We start from the raw sequence: 24,245 nt of genomic DNA, 5'->3' as shown, positions 1-24,245 counted from the left end.
CTGCACTGTTGGAGGTGCTGTCTTTCAGGTGAGATGTTAAACTGAGGCTCTCAGCTGGATGTAAAAGATCCCAGGGCACTATTTCAAAGGAGAGTTGTCCAGGCCAATACTGATCCCTCAATCAATATGAGCACAAAAACAGATCATCTGCTTATTATCGCATTGGGAGCTTGCTGTGCACAAATTGGCTACTGCATTTCCTACATGGTAACAGTGACAACATTTCAAAAGTACCTGATTGGCTGTAAAGCACTTTGGGAGTATCCTGAGGATGCGAAAGGTGCTATATAAATGCAAAGTCTTTCTTGACAATTGGCAGATTTCCACCCCCCCCCCCCCCCCCCCCCCCAGTTGGTTGGGGAGAGAGCCACAGTAACATTGCATTGTACATTAATAAACTAACAGGAGGGAAAAGGTTGTCGAAGATTCATGAAGACAGGGGCCCCTTTAAAGGTCATACTCTTGCCTTACTGCATGACCACAAATGAAGATTTGTTGTGTGTGTTTTTTTCCCCTCCCATCACGGAAAGAAGCCATCCAGTAGGTGGTGCCTCACTGGTGGGTGAGGGTGCAAGTGTGCTGACGGGTGGAAAGCGGATAGGAAGGAACAGGACGCTTTTTAAGCGGCTGAACATTAATTTTTTTTTTTGCATTTGCTTTTAAAGGGAACAGGACGATGTCTGCAAGTTGTCAGCAAAGTGAATGCCGAGTGATCCCCACCACCAGAAGAGTGACTCTAAACGATGCAACGCAGCTACCTCATGACTATTGCACTACGCCAGGGGGGACCCTGTTCTCCACCACTCCCGGAGGTAAGATAAATGCAGATTCCTCCCTGCAGAAATGATGCAACCTTCCCGGTTCTTGCTTGCATTTTATGCAATAAATATATCCCTGAAATGCAGAGCGGCCTGGTATGGTACATGGTATGGGGGAGGGTCGCTCGCTAACTCCTTTTTAAAAAGTGGGGGTGCTTTAACCCAGGGGCGATTGCAAAAAAAAAAGCCTCAGTGCAATATCTTGTAATAAAATTCGCCCGTGTCCAGTTCTCCTTCGCTCGCATTGCTGGACTATATATTTTTTTCTTGCAGGCCGTATCATAAGAAGCTTAACCGCGTGTTACTTGAGCAGGGGGGGGGGTTAACTTTAAAAAAAAACATTATGCATATATATTTTAGCTGAATTTGAAGTGCACCAGAGTCGAGTCGAAACTAATGCAGTTGTGCGGGAATGGTTGCACAGATTTTGCATTAATTTTCTTAATGCATAAAGCAGGACTTTAAATAGTGACTTTCAGTGGCTGGTAGATTTCCTGTTTGCAATTAACACACTCTCTCTGTTCTGTGCGACTCCACTGAGTGCTTTTAATTTTGGTTTACAATGCAGAGGGAAACTGATTAAAAAGGCAGTGGTGGTTATTTTGAAGGGGAGAAGGGGGCTGTGAATGTTCAGACATTATTTTCTTTGCCTCCTCCTCTTTCAAGGGGTTGGAGTTCATGTTTTAGACTCGTGATTATGTCGCACATTTGCAGTGTCAGCAGCGCCTGCCCACCCACCCCAGCTGTGTCAATTTAATAGGCTCTGCCTCGCTGATTGATTTCCATGCAGTTTCTGCTGCTTTTGCCTGTCTGGGGGTGGGGCCAATAAGGGTGACACTGGCTTGGCGCTGCAGTGAGCCCAGTAGTCCCAAATATGAGAGTGGACAACAGGTTTCAGTCAAACTCACAACAAGCGCAGAAAAAAGTCACAGCAATAAAAACACAAACTTCCCAACTTGATCATGTCTTAAAGACTTGCATTACTGTAGCACCTTTCATGAGCTCAGGCTGCCCCGCGCCCCCCCCCCCCCCCAAAGTGTTTCGCAGCCAATCAAGCATTTCTTGAAGTGTAGTCGCTGTTGTAGGAAACACCGCAGCCAATTTGTGCACAGCAAGCTCCCGCAGACAGCAATGTGATAATGACCAGATAATCTGTGTTGGTGGTTGAGGGGCAGATATTGGCCAGAACTCCCCAGCTGTTTGAAATAGTGTCAAGAGAGCTTTTACACCTGCCTGAGCGGGAAGGGCCTTGGTTCAGACCCTCTTGGGAAAGACTGCACAGCACTCCCTCAGTAGGAGTGTTAGCCTGGATTTTATGGTCAAGTCTCTGGAGTGCGACTTGGACCCATAACCATCTTACTCGAGAGATGTGAGCACTACCAATCGAGCCACAGCTGACGCCTGCTATATTATCCGTGTCTGTCAGCAGTCATGAAAGGCTTCAAGTGTAAGCTGCATGTTCCCTCTCCAAAGCTGACTGGGATGGAGAATCGGAAGCACATGGAAATGTTCCAGTTAGGATGAGCTGAATTCTGAATGGAAGGAGGGCTGAGTAAGAGTGAGAATTACTGGTCTCTGACCCCTTTAGCAGGAGTGGTCGACTTAGGAATTACTGAAGGGAGATGGATACAACCATGTATTATGTAGGCAGTTCATATTCTGGACTTGCATTCGGTGACGTTAATTAGCACCCCCGATCCTTGTTCCTGGTCCAGGATGTGATGCTCAGGAGATTGGGAATTCTTATCCACAGTGTATGGTGAACATGAGAGAGAGAACCAGACAAGTGTTTCTGTAAATTGGTGGGAGTGGGATGTAGGGCGGGGTCGTTGTTGGTAGGAGAGACGATTCTCTGAGTAGAAACTGATGGAAGGGGGGGGAATGAAGAGCGCTCGTGAAAAATCGAGGTGGGGTGGGGGGGAAGTGTGTGTTTGGCGAAGGGGTGAACCTCAAGAATAAATTTTAACAGATTTAGCAAGAGACAAGACTGTTGAATATCCATAAATTGCCTAGTTTTTCCTCCATGAGAATAAAATACCCACGATTTCTTCCCCAACCTTCCAGTATATTAATAGTGGAATCTTGGCTATGCCTGCAGTTCAAGCTATGAGGAGCCTGTGTCCCTACTGCACTTGCAAATTCTAGGCCCTCTTCTAGGAATGTTGAATTTTTTCGCCTTTTTAGGTTGAATGTAGTGGGATCTGAGTTCTGAGAGCTGGAGAGTTATTCTCCAGTGGGATATCGACATGTTTACTGCTCTGTTCCCTTCCTACCCCCTTGTGACTCACTATTACAGCTATAGCTGTCCAGGGGAAGGCAGGGATTACCTGACTTGAGAGATGGCTGATTTAAGTGTTTGTAAGTAAACTGTATTGTATTCACATGCAATAGCTTCCAGAGGTAGGAGGGGTGAATGTCATCAAAGCAAAACAGCAGACGTAATGAAAGGTCTCACCCAAACATTGTGTTTTTTCCTTTTTTAGGTGCAATACATTTCAAACATTTTCTATTTCCAAAGCCTTAAAATGCCTGAAGCTCGTGATGAGAGCAGGAATGCTTCAAGTGTTTGCATGACTCTCTTTCCCATCAAAGGGCTGTGGATGTTATGGGTCGATTTGAAATTTTCAAGGCTACGATCAATAGATTTTTCTTGGATAAGAGTAGAAAGGGTCATAGAGTTGAGGTGGAGAGCAGTCATGATTTAATTGAATGGTGGGACAGCCTCAAGGGGCTGAATGGCCTCCTCCTGTCCCTCTGACATTCCTCCCTCCATTTTGTTCTCAATAATGCTTCACCAAAACTTAATCTAGGGAATATCTCAGTTCTTTTGACTCCCTGTCCTTGTTTATTTTCTTGTAGTGAAAACTAAAAATAATACAGGTTTTATAGAAAGTGCACCAAAGCATGGTGTGCAGGAAGAGTCAACACAAGCTGATTAGTTTCTAGTCTGGGGCTTGTAACGTCACTCTTCAATCCCAGTGGCTGGTGTAGAGCCTCAGGCTCTCTATGTTCACTGCAAAGTATTAAGGAGTCCTCCACATGAAATGAAAACAGTTATCCAAGTTACAATGCGTAACCGAGTGCCGTGACTCTCGCACATGCGCTGCACAGCACTTTGCAACGATATATTTTAGTAAAATCCTAACTATTGGGAATCTGTAATTTCATCAACATGCCAAACCCATCTGCAGTTTTATTTCCGAGCCCTGGCATTTATGTAAGTGCTTTGACAGAAGTCACGAAGAGAAGCCAGTCAATGTGTTCCCACCACAGAGTCTCCTCCCTTGAGCAAGAATAATCTGCCAACAATTCTGATGAAAATAAGCTGGCCATGCCCCAGAAAATGCCTATGAAGAAAAACACACGCGCACTATATAATCACCTGTGACGTTACTTGCAGTAAGTTGGGAAATGTGCAGCTGTAAAAGGAGTTTGTTTTAACCCTGTAATTCCTGCCATGCATGACCTTAATTATGGATGATTGCATCGCCATCAGGCCTTAATGGAAACTTAGCTGACAGATGATGCCACCTTGCCCCTTACTGAAGCCTCTTTACCTGGCTGTACCATCTACCTGTCCTGACCAAACCACCGCTGTGGCAAGTAGCCCTTATCACCAGATCTCACCTTGTTCTGACCCACTACTCCTCTGGCACCACCTTCTCCTTTGAACATCTCACCTTGCCTCACTCCTTTTACCTCCTTCATTCTCGGCTTCCCACCCAAGCCTCACTCCAGGTTTCTCATTGAGATATCTTCACTCATTTCCTCCCACAGCCACTGCCCCGAATGCCTTCTCTGCCTCAATGCTTTCAACCAGCTTCCTGTCCTCCTTTTAACCTCTCACTCCATCTAAACTCTCCTATAGATAATCACGGTCAACCGTGCCATCTCACATGGCCATTATCTCAATCACGGTTGAGGCCACCTCTGATCACTTCCTTGTATTCCTCACTGCTGACATCCTCCCTGCACCTTCTACCATTCCTTTCTGCATTCAATTTGATCCCCTGAAAAACCCTTACTTTCCCACTTTGGTACGTCCCCCGTTTCACTCCCTCCTCTGTCTCTGCCTCGTCGCATCTGCTGCTGAAACTCTCATCTATTCCTTTGTTACCTTCAAGCTCAACTATTCTACTGCTCTGTTGGCCAGCCTTCCATTTTCCACCCTCTGTAAATATGAGACTGTCCAGTATACTAACTCGCACCAAGTCCCATTCACCCATCACCCCTCTGCTCACTGACCTAAATCAGCTCCCGCAACACCAACACCTCCATTTTAAAATGTTATACTCTTTATGGTCTCGCTGCTCCTTACCCTCTATCCACACAAACATCTGAGAACTCTATATTCCTCCAACTCTGCCTTTGTGTGCATTCCCACTTCCTTCAACCATCATTAGTGACCATGCCTTCAGCTGCCTCAGCCTGAAGCTCTTGTATTCCCTCCGTAAACCGCTCCGACTCTCTCTCTATCTCTCTCTTCCTTTAAGACGCTCCTTGAAACCTACCTCTTCCACCAAGCTTTTAGTCATGTCTCCTTTGCTCTGTGTTGTAAAATGCCTTAGGAAGCTTTACTGTGTTAATGGTGCTATTTAAATAACGGTTATTGTAATTCACTTTGTATTCTCTGGTAAAGCTGTGTCCCTTTAAAGCAACATGGTCTGATTATTAAGTAAATTCAAACCTTGGCCACTCAGAATTTAATTGCTTGGACAGGGAGAATTGCAGATTGTAAAATCCTCGTTCTCATTTTTTTTTTAACCTCTATTTTGAGAGAAAGTAGCATCAGATTTTGGTAGGTTCAAACCCTGTCCTTCATCAGTTTGATGGATGTTAGTGCAGGGTTACGGGGAGAAGGCGGGGGAATGGCATTAGGCGAATTACTCATTCGGAGAGCCGGTGCGCGCATGATGGGCCAAATGGCCTCCTTCATTGCTGTAACAATTCAGTGACTGGCTGCAGCCAATGTGGTTCGTGCAGCTCCAATCCCATCCTCCAAATGATCTGATTGGCTGATGCCAAAAATCTCCAATCCAGCAAAAATGTATTTTTTTTTCTTACAAATTCACTGTCAGCAATTTAAGTTCACTGTTGGCATCTGTGTTTGTACCAGGGTTTGTGTGTTGACACCCACCAGCTATATAACAGTAATAGATGGTACACAGCAGGCAGGGCAAGTCTGTCAGATGTTCCATTATTCTAAGAGTGTGTTGGTGCCAGGAGGTCTGCAGGGAAATCAGAGACGACACATCTTTCAGACTTATTCAGAAGCCCATTGATAGGAAGGCACCAACTGTGAGTCAGAACAATCAGCAGGATTATTGGAAACCAAATCTACACAACTGCCTTCTCTAACTGAGAAATTGGACTAGTTCTGTGACCTGTTCACTGGTGCTACAGTATTTCATTACTGCCATTGCAGAGTATTCATTCCAACCTTTGACATTGGGTGGAAATGTAACAGGAATTGATTTGAAGAGCAGTCATTGGGTTGACGAGCAGGTGATGGGACGCCTGTTCCACCCTTGTCCATTAATGGCCGACTGGTCGCATGAGCCCATTTCAACATGAAGCAGGTCCACACGCCAGCTAAATATAAAATAAAAGCATGAGGTCCATTAACGCTGCCTGATCTTTTGGGAGTTGCAAACATGTGAACCTTGCTCTGGGTCTCTGGGCACTCCACAAGGAGCATGGTGGCCCATCCGTTAAGGCCTAGGTTGTGAAGGAGGGGGCTTTTTTAAATTAAAAGGTGCTGAGAGAGCTTTTGAAGTGCTGACTATTGACAAAGGAAAATGTATCAGACTGAGCCGTAGATTCTTGGATTGCAGCCTGAATGTTGGAGGGGTGGGATGACTGGAGACTGTGGATCGAGAGCAATCTGCACAGCCAGAAACTGGAGTTGGCCCACTTGAGAGTGAAGGAAATACTGGGTTCAGTGGGGTGACATTGCCTGTGGCCTCTGTTTGTTTGATCCTGTCTCTGTTTATCTACAGATAAATTGTTGTGTTGCTTTATGTTATATTTAGGAGGAATTGCAGTAGGTTAGATGTGTAAGTTTTATGTCTGGGGTGAGTTCTGTACTACAGAGCCCATTGTTGCAGTCTGCTCATGGAGTTTGTGTATGTTGAACAACACAGTAATTGGTAAAAGAAGCAAAAGGGACATGAGGGAAAACTTTTTCACGGGCGAGTGGTTAAGGTCTGGAATGCAGTGCCTGAGAGTGTGGTGAGGCAGATTCAGTCGAGAAATTCAAAAGGGAATTAGACTGTTATCCAAAAAGGAGGAATGTGCAGGGTTAAGTGGGGGAGTGGCACTAGGTGAGATGCTTATTCAGAGAGCCAGCGCAGACACGATGGGCTGAATGGCCTCCTTCTGCACTCAGTTCTGAATGTTGTGTGCCTTTTGATGTATTTTTGGATTTGACCCCAGGCGCATCTTTTTTTTTTAATATTCATTCACGGGATGTGGGCTTCGCTGTCTCGGCCAGCATTTATTGCCCATCCCTAATTGCCCTTGAGAAGGTGGTGGTGAGCTGCCTTCTTGAACCGCTGCAGTCCATGTGGGGTAGGTACACCCACAGTGCTGTTAGGAAGGGAGTGCCAGGATTTTGACCCAGTGACAGTGAAGGAACGGCGATATAGTTCCAAGTCGGGATGGTGTGTGACTTGGAGGGGAACTTGCAGGTGGTGGTGTTCCCATGCATTTGCTGCCCTTGTCCTTCTAGTTGGTATAGAGGTCGCGGGTTTGGAAGGTGCTGTCTAAGGAGCCGTGGTGCATTGCTGCAGTGCATCTTTTTGATCATTGTGAGTGCTTTACCTCCTTAGTTACTGAATGGTGGTGGATGTTAAGTAAATAAACAGATGTGAAGTATAGTTACCTGTATAGTGTGAGTATCTGTAAGGCATTTTTGACTAAAGTTCCTGGAATGGTGTCGCCAGAGCGTCACCTTTGGCTGGTGAGCAATTTTTCCATTGAATAATACTGCTTTAATAAATTGCAGATGAAGCAGAAGTATTAGGCCTTAGGCTAAGGAGGAAACAATAAGTAGGTCACTGGGTGAGTCCTGCTGAAAGCTAGCTGTGAATCATACAATCGTGCAGCTGAGAGGGAGGCCATTTGGCTCATTATGTCTGTGCCAGCCCTTTTGACAGAGCTAATTTATCACACTGCCCCATATCCTGGCAAATACTCCCCTTGGAGTACCTAACCAATTTCCTTTGGTCTGTGCCCAATCACAAAAAGTCGCTGCATTAATATTAAGTAAATAATTCTCCACATCTCTGCTCTGGTTCTTTTGTTGATTGGCCTTCAATCTGTGTCCCCTGGTTAATTACCCAGTGGAAACAGTTTCTCCTGAACTACTCTATCAAAACCCTTCATCATTTTGAACACCTCTACTAATCGTATCACCCAACTTCTTGTAGTCTCTCCATAGTCCCTCATCACTGGTGCCATCCTGTTAAATCTCCTCTGCACCTTCTTTAAGGTCTTGACATTCTTCCTAAAGTGTGAATGAGTAAGGTCTGATTTCATAGACTTGTTGAAATTCTTTATGCAGTCTTTTTTTTTTACAGAAATCTTTGTGCTCTCTCCAAATACTTGAAGAGTTGGAATGGCAGCAGAGTGAGACCTCCTATTTTGCAAGTTTAATTTGCGATGTCAAGTGACGTTTATTGAATTTGTTTTAGGCACCCGGATTATTTACGACCGTAAATTTCTTATGGAGTGTCGCCATTCCCCAGTTGCGAAGACCCCACCTCGTTACCTCCCACATATCCCAGGCGTAACTACCCCTGGCATTGCTGAAGACACCAAGGTAGAAGTGAATGATGCTGGCCACTGTGATAACAACCGTGAGGGGAAATCAGCCACTGGTGAGATTCTATCATGTTTAAACCACAAAGTGTCTGACATTTAACTAAGATTTAATCCTAAAATTCATAAAAGTGGAACTGATGGGTGATAACAAGGACCAGTATGGATTAACAGCATATAGGTACAGTTACTGGTCCAGTTAATGTAATCAGAACTATTGTATTTGTTGTTAGATGTATTTGCACCACATTTGTGTGCGTGAGCTCTGTCTTGCACACATACACATCATGCCATCTTCATTTCTCCCACCTTCATGCGTACTTTCTTGTGCACCCTATCTTGTCTGTGTTTTCTCTTTCTCTCTCTCACGCTCTCTCTCTGTTCTTCCAATCACGTGCTCTCCATTTCTTCTCCTGCTTGTTTTTCCTAAAGTGTTTCTCCTCCTTCTTTGTACAGCCCTTCCTGGACTGTGGGATTTGAAGACAGGTGGTGGTTAGTTTTGCCGGGAATTCACAGTAAGCAGCATTCTCGCAAGTTTTCCAGCCGAATCCGAATATATTCATCTGATGTGACTCTGAATGTACTCTGTCATCACCAACAACTGTGCTTGGGGGTCCGTTGCAACAACATGACTAACAGCACATACAGCCATTGGGATCCCCAAGATGGAAGCTGGGAACTCCGTGTGAAGCTCCAATGCCTGACAATCTGGCAGCAGCACTGCTGGAAGTGAGCCATGCTACTCTTAGATTCATCTCCAAGCAGGGAGTTGAAGTGCAAGTTGAAGCAAATCCTGCACAAAAAACTTTACAGTACTGAGTATGGTCATACCAGCTGATGCCTCCATGGCAGTGTCTAACAAGAGTTCTGCTGGTCTATAATTTTTTTTGCTATATGTCTTCTTGTTTGGCATCCTTGTCTCAAGAGACAATGGGTAAGTGCTTGGAGGTGGTCAGTGGTTTGTGAAGCAGCGCCTGGAGTGGCTATAAAGGCCAATTCTAGAGTGACAGACTCTTCCACAGGTGCTACAGATAAAATTGGTTGTTGGGGATGTTACACAGTTGGCTCTCTCCTTGCGCTTCTGTCTTTTTTTCCTGCCAACCGCTAAGTCTCTTCGACTCGCCACTCTTGATGGCTGCCCGCCAGCTCTGGCGATCACTGGCAACTGACTCCCACGACTTGTGGTCAGTGTCACAGGACTTCATGTCGCGTTTGCAGACGTCTTTTAAAGTGGAGACATGAACGGCCGGTGGATCTGATACCAGTGGCGAGCTCGCTGTACAATGCGTCCTTGGGGATCCTGCCATCTTCCATGCGGCTCACATGGCCAAGCCATCTCAAGCGCCGCTGGCTCAGTAGGGTGTATATGCTGGGGATGTTGGCCGCCTCGAGGAATTCTGTGTTGGAGATACGGTCCTGCCACCTGATGCCAAAGATTTTCCAGAGGCAGTGAAGATGGAATGAGTTGAGACGTCGCTCTTGGCTAACATACGTTGTCCAGGCCTCACTGCCGTAGAGCAAGGTACTGAGGACACAGGCTTGATACACTCGGACTTTTGTGTTCCGTGTCAGTTAGCCATTTTCCCACACTCTCTTGGCCAGTCTGGACATAGCAGTGGAAGCCTTGCCCATGCGCTTGTTGATTTCTGCATCGAGTGACAGGTTACTGGTGATAGTTGAGCCTAGGTAGGTGAACTCTTGAACCACTTCCAGAGGGTGGTTGCCGATATTGACGGATGGAGCATTTCTGAGGTCCTGCCCCATGATGTTCGTTTTCTTGAGGCTGACGGTTAGGCCAAATTCATTGCAGGCAGCCGCAAACCTGTCAATGAGTCTCTGCAGACACTCTTCAGTGTGAGATGTTAATGCAGCATCGTCAGCAAAGAGGAGTTCCCTGATGAGGACTTTCCGTACTTTGGTCTTTGTTCTAAGACGGGCAAGGTTGAACAACCTGCCATCTGATCTTGTGTGGAGGAAAATTCCTTCTTCTGAAGACTTGAACGCATGTGAGAGCACCAGGGAGAAGAAGATCCCAAACAGTGTGGGTGCGAGAACACAGCCCTGTTTCACGCCACTCAGGATTGGAAAGGGGTCTGATGAGGCGCCGCTCTGCTGAATTGTGCCTTTCATATTGTCATGGAATGAGGTGATGATACTTAGTAGCTTTGGACATCCGATCTTTTCTAGTAGTCTGAAGAGACCACGCCTGTTGATGAAGTCAAAGGCTTTAGTGAGATCAATGAAAGCAACATAGAGGGGCATCTGTTCATGGCATTTCTCCTGTAGCTGGTGAAGGGAGAAAAGCATGTCAATGGTGGATCTCTCTGCTCGAAAGCCACACTGTGCCTCAGGGTAGACACGCTCAGCCTGCTTCTGGAGTCTGTTTAAAACGACTCGAGTGAAGACTTTCCCCACTATGCTGAGTAGGGAGATTCCACAGTAGTTGTTGTAGTCACTGCGGTCACCATTGTTCTTATAGAGGGTGATGGTATTGGCATTGCGCATGTCCTGTGGTACTGCTCCCTTAGCCCAGCACAGGCAAATCAGTTCATGGAGTGCTGAGAGTATAGCAGGCTTGGCACTCTTGATTATTTCAGGGGTAATGTTGTCCTTCCCAGGGGCTTTTCCACTGGCTAGAGAATCAATGGCATCACTGAGTTCTGATTTAGTTGGCTGTTTGTCCAGCTCATCCATGACAGGCAGAGACTGGGCTGCATTGAGGGCAGTCTCAGTGACAACATTTTCCCTGGAGTACAGTTCTAGGTAGTGCTCCACCCAGCAGTCCATTTACTTGTGTTGGTTAGTGATTGTGTCCCCTGATTTAGATTTGAGGGGGGCGATCTTCTTGATGGTTGGCCCAAAAGCTCTCTTAATGCCATCATACATTCCTCTGATGTTTCTGGTGTCGGAGGCCAGCTGAATATGACTGCATAGATGTTGCCAGTAGTCATTTGCGCAGCGCCTGGCTGTTCTTTGTGCAGCGCTTCCAGCTGCTTTAAGTGCTACGGATATTAACTCACTGGGGGCTTTCTTGTAGTTCAGCAGTGCAATGCGCTTAGCAGCTATGACAGGTTCCAGCTCTTCAAAGTGAGATTGAAACCAGTCTGCATTCCGCTTCACACGTTTGCCATAGGTGGTCATTGCTGAGTCAGTGATGGCGTCTCTGATGTGGGCCCACTTAGTCTCTGCATCCCCTGTAGGAGTGTTTTGAAGGGCTTTTTCAAGTGAATTTAGAAACTTATGTAACAGATGTGGATAAGAAATTCTGTTAGTGTTGATGCGTGGGTGGCCCTTCTGCTTGGAGTGATGCAACTTCTTTGGTTTGAGTCTAACCTTGCTGCACACCAGGGAATGGTCGGTGTCGCAGTCCGCACTGTGGAAGCTGCGTGTGATTTGAACGCTGTTTAAAGAGGCTCACCTCGTGACAATGAGGTCCAGCTGGTGCTGACGACGTGATCTAAGGTGGCTCCAAGAAACCTGGTGACAGGGTTTAGTATGAAAGAACGAGTTGGCGATGCAGAGGTTGTGATAGGTACACAACTCAAGCAGTCTCTGTCCATTCTCATTCATCCTTCCAATGCCATAGCACCCAAAGCAGGAGGGCCATGAGTCATGGTCAGCCTACATGCTGCAAGTAAGTCAAGAATAAAAGGGTTGCATTTCTACTTGGGCGCTTCCAGCACAGATGTTGGGAAACTGTGCACCTCCAGCATCCTTTCCTTGGTCTCCAAAAGAAGGGAAATGGTTATTTTATAAGACAGTTTGCTAGATGCCTAAATACAAGATTGTCTTGAGTAAAGAAGAGCCATTTGAAAAGTCCCTCAAGTATATCAATCCTCACAACCTCTAGCTCAAGAGCCCAGAATTGACAGAAGACTGAGTTCCCTGAGTGGTTGTAGGGTTGCAGGAAATTAGAGATGGGGACGGGCGAGGCTGGGAGGGACTGGAGATTGAGAATTTAAAAATTTGAGGTGATACGTAACCCGAAACCCGTGCAGGGATGATGGGTGAACAGGACTTGTTACGAGATAGGAGATGGGCAGCAGAGTTGTAAATGACCATGTTTTGTGGAAGCTGGAACGAGGGAGGTCAGCCAGGAGTGTTGGTGGAATAGTCCAGTCTAGAAGTAACAAAGGAACGGGTCAGGGTTTCAGTGGCAGATGAGCTGAGGCAAGTTCGGCAATGATAGAGGTGAAAATAACAGTCTTAGTGATGGTACACGTAGTCGGAAGCTCTTCTTGGTAAGGTACAACACCAATGTTGCGAACAGTCTGGTTCAGCCTCCGAGTTGCCAGGGAGAGATGGTAAGAGAATGGAGTTTCTGACAGAGACTGTTGACGATGGCTTCTCTATTGCCAATGGAGGAAACTTTTGCTTTTGTGGTACAGGATGTCGGACAAGCAGCCTGATTGTCTCCAAACTATGGAGGGGTCGGTCAAGTGAGGTGGTGATGAGGTAAGGAGGGTGTCGTCAGTGTACATGTGGAAACTGGTGCTGTGTTTTTGGATGATGTCACTGTGGGGCAGCATGTAGATGAGAAATAGGAAGGGGCTAAGGATGGATGCTTGGGGGAAACCATTGGTAACTGTGCAGGAGCAGAAAGAGAAGCCATTGGAAGTGATTCTCCTGGCTATGTCTGGATAGATGAGACTGGAACCAGGTGACAGCAGTCCCAGCCAGCTGGACAACATTGGAGGGGCATTGGAGGATGGCGTGGTGAACCATGGTGGGAATGTGTGTTGTGAGGAAGATGCAAAGCGGCTTCAAGGGGATTTGGACAGACTTAGTGAGTGGGCAAGCACATGGCTGATGGAATATAATATGGAAAAATGTGAGGTTATCCACTTTTGTAGGAGGAACAGATGTGCAGAGTATTTCTTAAATGGTAAGAGATTAGAAAGTGTCGATGTACAAAGGGATCTGGGTGTCCTTGTCAATAAGTCACTGAAAGCTAAGATGCAGGTGCAGCAAGCAATTAAGAAGGCTAATGGAGTAGTGAAGTCTTGCTTCAATTGTATAGAACCTTGGTTAGACCGCACCTGGAGTACTGTGTGCAGTTTTGGGTTCCCTTACCTTAGGAAGGATATTATTGCCATAGAGGGAGTGTAACCAAGATTCACCAGACTTGTTCCCGGGATGGTGGGACTGTCCTATGAAGAGAGATTGGGGAAACTGGGCCGGTATTCGCTAGAGTTTATAAGAATGAGAGTCTAGAACCAGGGGACACAATTTCAAAATAAGGGGGAAGCCACTTAGGACAGAGATGAGGAGAAATTTCTTTACTCCGAGGGTTGTGAATCTTTGGAATTCTCAACCCTAGAGGGCTGTGGAAGCTCAGTCATTAAGTATGTTTAAAGAAGAGATTGACAGATTTCTAAATACAAATGAAATAAAGGGGGTATGAGGATAGTGTGGGGGGAAGAAAAATTGAACTGGACGATCAGCCATGATCATATTGAATGGCGGGACAGGCTCGATGGGCTGAATGGCCGACTCCTGCTCCTATGTTCCTAAAAGGCGGCAGACAGTTCAAGAAGGATGAAGAGGGAATCCAGCACAGAGTTCTGGGAAAGACGGGCACTCTGCTGAGCTCTCAGCCGCTTCAGGATTCACGTCCTCTCCACATCCTTCACTCTAGCACTGACATACACAAAGTACTTATGAAATAACCTCTAACCATTTTTTTTTGACTATTTATGAATTGACAGTCTCTCCTCTCTGGAGTCCAACCTCGTTTTTAACAATTCTCTTTTGTCTCTTGTAATCGACTTCATGTTCCTTTTTAATGTGTTAATTTTTAATGTGTTAAAATGATTTTCTCATGCTCCCTCTTGGCTCTCCTCATTCTGATCTTAACTACTTGTTTTCTCGTTCTGCTTTCGTTGGCAGATGCAACCAGGTGCAGTGATTTGCTCTGTGGAGCTGTGCTGTGCCCACTGTTTCTGTTCATGAGCTCCTCTCGAGCTGGATTTGCTGGAGGTGGGCTGCTCCATGCAGCAGAATCTCTGCAACTCCCACTGAGGTGCTCCCAGACCTAGGTGACTGGTCGGTGCTCTGCAATGCTGCAGCAGTCTCTTCCTTTAAAGCAGCCTCCATCTTCACATCTGCCTTAGTTATTGAACTACTGAGGGTGTGGGTGTGGGATGAGGGTTCAGATAGGGTGGAACTTTTGCAGAACACTGTTTGCCACTCACTTCTCCCTGGTACATAATCTCGGCTATCAGTTCAGTGCAGTACTGAGGGGGTGCTGCACTGTCAGACGTTAGTGAGGTCCCGTCTGCCCTCGTGAAAGATCCTGTGATATTATTGGAAGATGATCAGTGGAGTTTCCCCTGGTGTCCTCAACCGACATAACTTAAAGCAGATCGTCTCATTGTTGACGCATTGTTGAAATGGGATCTTGCTGTGCACAAATTGGTGCATTTCCTACATTACATCAGTGGCTACACTTAAGAAAAGGTACTTAATTGGCTGTCTAGTGTTTTGTGACATCCTGAGGTCATGGAAGACTCTATCAAAATGCAAGTCCTTATTTTTCCTTTTTGCTATCGGACCCATTATAGCCATTGCTTCCTTACACACCCAGGTGATTATTCCACTAACTTGTCTATGCCAGGTGCACTGACTGGAATTTTCCACTCCCAGGCTGTGATTTTTCCTACTTGCTAACACAAACGGGCAGGAAAATCGCAGCATTGGGAAAGCAGGGCTATCGGAAAACTGCAGCCAATGTGAATCCGTGGGTGGTGCCAGAATATGTTCTTCAGCAATACTTGAGGTACTGGCCTCTCCGGGATAGTGAAGGAAGTGTGTGGAATTTAAACTGGCACCTTGCTGTGGACATGGCTTGATAGAGAAGGGTTTGGGGACAGTCAGTGTGCGGGCTGAGGAACATGCACAGGCTTGATGCCAAGCAGTGCTTTGGCCAAACAACAGTTCAACAATGTGCTTTTTGTCTCTCCTTGAGGGGATTTGCTGGTATTAGCCAGCACCTGTGCCCATCAGATCTCCAAACTGGCTCGATTTTGGCTGGCAAATAGCTTAGTGATGTGACACACAGTTATCAAACTATCTGTGGTCGAGATAGGACCCTGAAGGCGTGCCTTCAAACACTGGATACTCTGGTTGACGCCGGGATGGGGATTGGGTGGGGGCGATGGAGTGGCAGGGCTATTCGCCCACAGCTGGCAGATAGCCAGTTAAGATGGTTAGTGGCCTGTTGAGATGAGAGCAACTGCCCTTGACATCAGGGCAGCATTTGACCAAGTATGGCATCAAGGAGCCCTAGCAAAACCGGTGTCAATGGGAATCCGGGGGAAATCTCTCCGTTGGTTGGAGTCACAGCTAGCACAAAGGAAGATGGTTGTGGTTGTTGGAGGTCAATCATCTCAGTCCCAGGACATCACTGCAGGAGTTCCTCAGGGTAGTGTCCTAGGCTCAACCAGCTTTAGCTGCTTCATCAATGACCTTCCGTCCATCATAAGATCAGAAGTGGGGATGTTTGCTGATGATTGCACAATGTTCAGCACCATTCACAACTCCTCAGATACTGATGCAGTCCATATTCTTATGCAGCAAGACATGGACAATGTCCAGGCTTGGGCTGATGTGTGACACGAATGTTACTTGCCACTTAAGTATCAGGCAATGACCATCTCAAACAAGAGAGAATCTAACCATCTCTCCTTGACGTTCAATGGCATTACCATCGCTGAATCCCCCACTATCAACATCCTGAGGGTTACCATTGACCAGAAACTGAACTGGACCAGCCACACCCATGTGGCTGCAAGAGCAGGTCAGAGGCTGGTAATTCTGCGACTTCCCAAAGCCTGTCCACCATCTACAAGGCACAAATCAGGAGTGTGATGGAATACTCACCACTTGCCTGGATGGGTGCAGCTCCAACAACACTCAAGAAGCTCGACACCATCCAGGACAAAGCAGCCCGCTTGATTGGCACCCCATTTACCACCTTAAACATTCGTTCTCTCCACCACTGACGTACAGTGACAGCAGATGCACTGCAGCAACTGACCAAGGCTCCTTCGACAGGCCCTTCCAAACCAGTGACTTGTACCGCCTAGAAGGACAAGGGCAGCAGATGCATGGGAACATCACCACCTGCAAGTTCCCCTCCAAGTCACACACCATCCTGACTTGGAACTATATCGCCGTTCCTTCACTGTCACTGGATCAAAATCCTGGAACTCCCTTCCTAACAGCACTGTGGGTATACCTACTCCACATGGACTGCAGCGGTTCAAGAAGGCAGCTCACCACCACCTTCTCGAGGGCAATTAAGGATGGGCAATAAATGCTGGCCTGGCCAGCGATGCCCACATCCCATGAACGAATTTTTAAAAATAGTCACGTGGCTGACTGGGATTTTCCCTCCACAGAAGTGGCCTGGCTGCAAAGGCCTTTTTGCTATTTTAGATTTTTCTAAAAGTTGGAAGGAGGGCAGCTCCATCTTGGGGTCACTTACCTACCATGCCATCCTGCTGTTGCTTCCAAGCTGGGAAGCTTCTGATTGGCCCTCCAACTTCAAAAGCCTGCCTGCCGTTCTTAATTGGACAGTGAGCCCATCCCCTGGCTATTCATTGGCCAATTGAGGGAACATATCAGGTGAGTGATTCTCACACTGTGTGGGCTTCTGACCCCTGTTTGACCCTGACTGGGGGTGGGGTCCTGGGGACCGCAGGGAAAAAATCCTGCCCCAGACTTCTGTTTATCTATTTGCTTTTTAGGTAACCTGCAGTTAATAAAAGTGGAAATCATTTGGTCGTTTCACATCTCTCCGCAGCCTTGCACCTTTCTATCACTGCAACCATTCCTTCCCCCCCCCACTCCTCCTGAACTCTCCCTTACTCTCAACTCATTTTGCCTCCAGCATTAGTGACTGAGCATTCAACCCTGCTGTCTGAACTCTATCCCTGAATTCCACTACCTTTTTTTTTAAAAAAAAGGAGTCTCACTTTTTGGATCCAACCTTCATTCAGTTATTCAAACCCCACTCCCAAGGCTCAGCACCCTTTCTCCCGGTAAAGCACCTGCTGTGCTAAAGATACTATACAAATACTCATAGTTGTTGCTGCAGTCCAAACTCCGTGTGTACAAACAAGGACAGTTCAGTGAGGTTGCTCCATTTATCTTCTATCTTGCCAGCAGGATTGTGAAGTTTTTGTTGCGTTTAATTTTTTGTCAGCACAAACAAGTCTTGGCTTGGTCACGCTTTCAACCCTGAATCAGAAGGTTCTGGGTTCAATTCCCACTCCAGAGACTGAAGCACATAATCTAACTTGAGTTAGTGCTGCAGTGTTGGGGCAGCTGCCTTTCAGATGGAAGATTGAACCGAAGCCATTGTTATCCTCTCTGGTGAGTGTAAAAGATCTAGTGACTCTGCTTCAGAAGAGCAGAGAGGTTCTTGTCAGAGCCCTGCCAATTTTTATCCCTCAACATTCGTCACTGCCACAGGTTACCTAGACGTTTAGCTCAATTGGTGTTTGTGGCACCTTGCTCTGCCGACATAAAAAGAAAGACTTGCATTTGTGTAGCGCCTTTCAGAACCTCAGGATGTCCCGAAGCACTTCACAGCCAGTGAAGGAGTCGTCGTTGGAATGTAGGCAGCCAGTTTGTGCACAGTTAGCCCGTGGCGCGTGCAGCTCGAGAGATGCTTGCGGGCAGACAGCACAGTTCCAGAGGAAATCGCCGCATTTGGTGCATCTGCTGCGACACAGATGCAAACAAATGCAATGGGGCTGACTAAAGTATTGTCAGCTTAGACTTTGTGCTTGTGTCTTTGGAGTGAGGCTTGAACCCACAGCCTTTAGATGCAGAGGCTGATACCTTGGTTCGGTACTAGCAACAGTGACTATACTTCGTAAGTAAGTTATTGGCTGTCCTGAGGAGGTGAATGATGCTATATAAATGCAAACCTTTTTCATTCTTTCTAACTCGAGTAAAGTGGCTGGCATGTGTCTAAATTAGGTGAGACCGTGAAACCAACCTGTACAACGTTGATCTGGATTCCACTGGCACTGATTTGAGGTGAATTGTTGGACTGAAAAAAGACTTGCATTTATATAGCGCCGTTCACGTCCACAGGACATGTCAGCCAATTTACAGCCAATGAAGTACATCTTTTTGTTTGTGGTATCATCACTGTTGTAATGTAGGAGATGAGGCAGCCAATTTGTGCACAGCAAGCTCCCACAAACGACAATGAAATAAATGACTAAATAATCTGTTTTAGGTAATGCTGTTTGAGGGTTAAATGTTGGCCAGGACACCAGACAAACTCCTCTGCTTTTCTTTTGAAATAGTGCTAAGGGATTTGTTGCATCCATCTGAGAGCAGACAGGGCCTCGGCTTAACGTCTCATCCAAAAGGTGGCACCTCCAACAGTGCAGCACTCCCTCAATGCTGCGCTGGAATGGTCAGCCTAGATATTCCTGGTTGAACGCACAACCTCCTGATTCTTAAAGGCCGATAGTGCTACCACTTGAGTCTTGGCTGTCACTAGGATTGCAGCTGATTTGGCCTCTATGCTTAACCAGGTTGTGTGATTTATTCTTCGCTTAAGTTTCAGTCTGATCGGTGGCTTCCCCCAATTGCCCTTCCTACTTCTGACTCAACACACTCCTCCTCTGATCCCACTGAAAAAATTTACGCACCAAAATATTGGCGGCTGACTCTTCTTTTTTTTTCCCCAGGGGAGGATGCTCAGTTTGAGATGGACATCTAAGCTTTCCGTGCGCTGACTGCCAACTCCACTTCTTCTTGACGCTTCAGTGACCTGTCTTGTGGTTCCAAACGTCTGGGCCTTTGCAGTGGTACACAAGCTCTCCCGATATCTGCCTAAAAAAAAAGTGAATAAGTTTTGCCTGTGGCCTGCGGTCAACCCTGCAACATTCACACTTGGCCACACGACCTTAAATCATGTTTTTGCAATGAAATAGGTTGGTCCTAATTATCCACCAGATTCTTGGATATAATGGGGGGAAATTGCCTTTTTTGAGAGGGAGAGAGAGGTGAAAGTTTTGTCAATGGACAAAAAAAATTATTTTTTAAACTCTTTGTACACAGAGCAATATTGTAGCAGTTCCCATAATACAGCACGGCATGTATATAGCAGCTGCGAATAATGTTTCATTTTAAATTGAGTTTGAAAAGGGTTTTTGGGACAGAGCCATAATGTATGCTCTTTATTTTTTTGGAAGAATGTGGAATGCTGTTTTGAGTTCTGCAAAACCCCACAGCGAGCTCCTTGTTTAACTATTTTAATTATAATCCATTCAACTCCTAAGCCACCAGTGTTTTTTTTTTAAGCTAATATTCCAGAAGTTTTATTTTAAAGCAATGAGTTTTGTTGCTGAAAGTACTGCATCGTGGACTGTTTCTGCTGTCTTTTCCGACCGTCCATCGTCTTCTTCAAGATGGGGCATATATTCCAATGTGCTTCGCTTCTGTGAATGGGAAACCATTCAGCTCCTGGTGAGGTGCAATTACAAAGTGTCTTGGACCTGAGCAGGCAGAGCATGGGATATATGTTTGGCAAAGTCCATAGTTAATAGCAGATCACACTGGGAACTGTGTGGTATTGTGTTTAACAGTGGCCGATTGGTAACCTTTTTGTTTTGTTGAAAATGAATGGACCTATCCTGTTGTTTAGTGGGCATAATGAGATACGTAATTGCTTGAATTGGGTTGGTTTTATGTACTGCCAGGCTGGGTCAGGTCCCAGAGTGCATGGAGATTGCAGTATTTGTCCATTTTTTTGCCGAAGCATTTTACGTAACATTTTCCACGCTTAAGCGTTTGGGTTGGTGAGTTTTAGTGTTTATCTTTCTTTAAATTTGATAAGTCAGGGTAAAACACGGCCGGTGATCCGAAATCTGGTCCCGTGAAACAGCTTCCGACGTTCGGGAGACCAATTTTTGCAAAATGCAGTTCCACCTTAGCAATGCCTGTATCGGGGCTGCTGGGATTCAGTCCTTGAGTTAAAAGTTAATTTTTGATTGAAAAACCAGGGAAGGCTGGAAATACACAGCAGAACCGTCAGTAGCAGGAAGCAACAGGTTAGCACTCGAAGTGGGGACCCTCTGCTTCAGAACTCTGATCACAGAATGTCACGGCACCGGAACAGGCCATTCAGTCCATCAAGTCTGCACCGATGATTTTCCGCAGGCAAGATATCGAATTCCATTCCCCACACAATTCAGTAATCTTTTCTTTTTAAGTTGCTAATTCCTTCTAAAAGAATCTATGAATTCTGCTTTAACATGGTTCGTGGGAGAAAATTCCACTTTCTAATCAAAAAAATAAATCTGCTTCCTCAGCTGAAGGCTGCACCTGTAGCTTTGACCCTTCCTCCTCTCTTGTGGGCGCTGTTAGAGACATAGTTTGTCAATCATTTTCCCTTCTTTGTAACTTCCACTGAATATAGTTTTTCTTTTGATGGGGGTTTTGTAACGCGGTGTTGCTGCGTTGGCTCTGTAAGTAATTGATACTTTGAACAAATGAATAAAATCAGCTGCTTGCGTAGCTTGATGCTGGTGGAGATCAGCTCGAATGGCCAACAAAACAGAAGTTGTGCGGTTAATTATGATTTTTTTTTTTAATTTGGTGAATCAGTTGATATTTTGCTCCTATAACCAATGTGAGGGACCTTGGCGCTCCTGAATGTCCGATAATTACCTCGGCACAGAATTAGCATTTGCGTCTTTTTTTTTTGTTTAGAGAGGTCTTGGTTGTGACCTGTTGCTTTTCGCCATCATTTTGTGTCTGGACAGTGTTTTCACCTCAAACACCAACAGATGTCAACTGATTGTGAAAACCATTCGCAACAGAAACAGATCTCTTAAAGCATCCAACTTTTTGTTTCAGGTTATGAATCCTAATCAGCTTTACTTCCCACTCCTGACACTCCCTCCCCCCCCCCCCCCCCCCCGTAAGCTCAGGGCAACACGACAATTGCAGTGTCCCTGTCAGTTTGCATAGAGTGGATTGAAAGTATCCCTGTCAGTTTGTAGATTTGCCCTCCTGGTAAAATCACTGTGGGGTAAATCTGGGCTGGCATTCGTTAGATTGCCCCTACTGCCAGGATCATTACTGTCATGGGTCTCCCTCTCTATGCTCATTAGTGTTCCCTTTATAACTCTTCAAGGTGTGAGGACTGTTATGTTTCCCTGACACCACAGTGTTCACTCTATTTCCTTCCTGAAAATGTCATGCTGCACTGTGATTTGACAACTGCCTCAGTGTAGATAGTGAATATCACAAGCTACGTGACTAGAGGTCAATGGCAGCCAAACCTGACCCTCCATTACACACTAAGAATTTTCTAATGTGGTTGTGCGATTTATGAGTCGACTTAATTGGTTAATTTTCTTTTTGGCTTCATGAAGCTGAAAGGCACAGATAGTGCCCCTGCCCCTCCCCAAACTCCAGTATTAACGGCAGTGTTTATATCAGCACAAACCCTCTGGGACTTCCTCCTCCCTTTTGGATTGTTCAGTGGTGCAGAATTCAATGACCCATGCACTAACAAGGCAGCTTTTAAAATTGAGGTTGTGTACTAGACGAGGAAGCTTCCAAATTCAATCACTCAAATGTGCTGTGTTAGCTGTCCTCAGCGAGAGCAATAACTGTGGGAGCCTTGGAACTAGTATCGATATTCTTGGAGTTGAGAGGTGGGGGCGGGGGGGGGGTTGCAGGGGAAGCTACACTTTCCACTCCTCCTTACTATCCAGTTGTGTGAAACATAAGAGGGCAGGGTGCAGGTTGCATGAGATGGTCTCATGGGTGAACAGCAAAACGACACTCAATGTCTCAAGTTTTTACACTGAAGATCTCTTGGGTAAGATACCATATGAACACTGCCATACTCAAGGGAATTATACTTCTATCATTTGAGGAGTTTGCAAGGGCAAAACTGTAGCATGCTCGCATGTATCACCTCTATACCAGTGGCCTGTATAGTTAGTGCATGGTACAGAGGCCAGGTACCTGTGAGTAACAGCACGTGGGCTGAGTAGTCAGCATGCTAGCCCACAGTCTAAAATAAAATGTAATACTCTTGTTCTGTGATGGGTCAGTGTTGGAAAAACCACTTCAATAACAATAAGGGGAAGTGCCCTGGCCAGTCAGCCTGGTCCCTGCTCCAGTGTCTTGATTGCTGTTCACTTCCTTTCAGTCTATTGCAGTTCCTAATTGTGTGAAGTCAGAGGTTCTTGGAAACCAGAAAAGTTGGTTTCCTTTACAAAGTCTTTGACCCCCTTCAGGAGATGACTGTTTGCATGACTCCTGTTTCCTGTTTGGAGTAGAACCTTGGGATGCCAACTCTGGTTGGACCTATTCATGGAGATATCATCACATGAGCTGCCTCCAACTGTGTGATGCACCATGTTCCCACTCCAGTTGGAAAATGAATAGACTACAATACCCAATTGAATGATTCTTGACTTGTCAGTCAAACAGTTATTTTCCCAAAACAGACAAAAGTGAGGAAAATTTGCAAAACTGTTCTTTTTCTTGTTTTATTACTTTCTTCTTGGGTTGCTAGCAACAATGACCTTAATTTTAAGCCTTTGATTCCTGGAGCCTGCAGGGCAATCCTGGAGGGTTGCTAACCCTCAAAGAACACCAAAGGATGTTAGATTCCCAGCATCACCAGGCTCAAAGAGCCATTGAAATAGTGGCAGCTGTTTTCACTGAGTCCCATTTGGAAAAGGATGCCCGCTCCCTCTCATTCAGATGGTGACACCTCCGTTGTTCTGACCCCCCTCATCAAATCAGATGTGTTGGCAAGCTATCTGTGGTTGGATTTATCATCAATGGCAAAATCTTTGTATGGAATAAAGTTTCCAAAAAAACAATAAACTTTATCCTTTTATATTGTGTTCTTGTGGTTTCCATTTAGCTTTAGGAGCTGTTGAACTTGTGTGTTATTTAAAAGCACGGAGTTAGTTGGGCCAATGGACTGGCTTCAGAGGATCCTTGATTTAAATCAGGGCAAGTTGCACTTGGCATTTGGTCCTCCCCAGAGGTTTGAAAGGCACCACATCTGGATAAGATGGATGACTGCAGAGACCATGGTCAGGGTTCGATTGGAGTGTCACGGATATGATCTTGTGAGTATTGGTCATCAAAATAGACACTGGCAGCAGCTGGATAAGCCTCATGTTTGTGCCTCCTATAAATCCTGATGGCTAGTCTTAATAACTACACATTCTGATTTAGAGTCTGTACCTGCTGTTAATGGGCTTCTTTATATCGTGAGCAGAAGCACCACAACGGGGAATACTAAGCCAGACCAGGAAGGTGCCAGGTTTGATCTTGCCTTGTTCTGTGTAGGTGAAGGTTGCAATGCCAGTTCGACGGGGCTGGTGGAGGACTGCAAGAGTTAAAGCTCCAGGTTACCGCCCAGTGACTGGTGCTGGATAATGGTGTGCAGACATTGGGAGGACAGGATTAACGACAACTAACTATTTTGCATTGTGTTGTGATGCTTTTTTGGTTAAATAGCAAGCCAGTGCTTGGGGACTTTCCTCACTTTTTAAAATGTAGTTTTATTACTTGGAGGGATTTGAACTCAAGTCGTTG

General features: G+C 45.8%; 1 protein-coding gene across 1 annotated transcript; it reads left to right on the top strand.

Moving 5' to 3' along the window:
• Positions 1 to 535: 535 nt before the first annotated feature.
• LOC137355509 (eukaryotic translation initiation factor 4E-binding protein 2-like) lies at positions 536 to 23,535 on the top strand. Its single transcript, XM_068020736.1, has 3 exons — positions 536 to 812; positions 8,513 to 8,698; positions 19,355 to 23,535. The coding sequence occupies exons 1-3, from the start codon at positions 677 to 679 to the stop codon at positions 19,384 to 19,386; spliced, it is 354 nt and encodes a 117-aa protein (XP_067876837.1). The 5' UTR covers positions 536 to 676; the 3' UTR covers positions 19,387 to 23,535.
• The last annotated feature ends 710 nt before the right edge of the window (positions 23,536 to 24,245 follow it).

This window comes from Heterodontus francisci, chromosome 42 (genome assembly GCF_036365525.1).
Source record: "Heterodontus francisci isolate sHetFra1 chromosome 42, sHetFra1.hap1, whole genome shotgun sequence".
Lineage (NCBI taxonomy): Eukaryota > Metazoa > Chordata > Chondrichthyes > Heterodontiformes > Heterodontidae > Heterodontus > Heterodontus francisci.
Note: the sequence above shows the minus strand (reverse complement) of the source record. Positions and strands in the feature narration are given on the sequence as shown.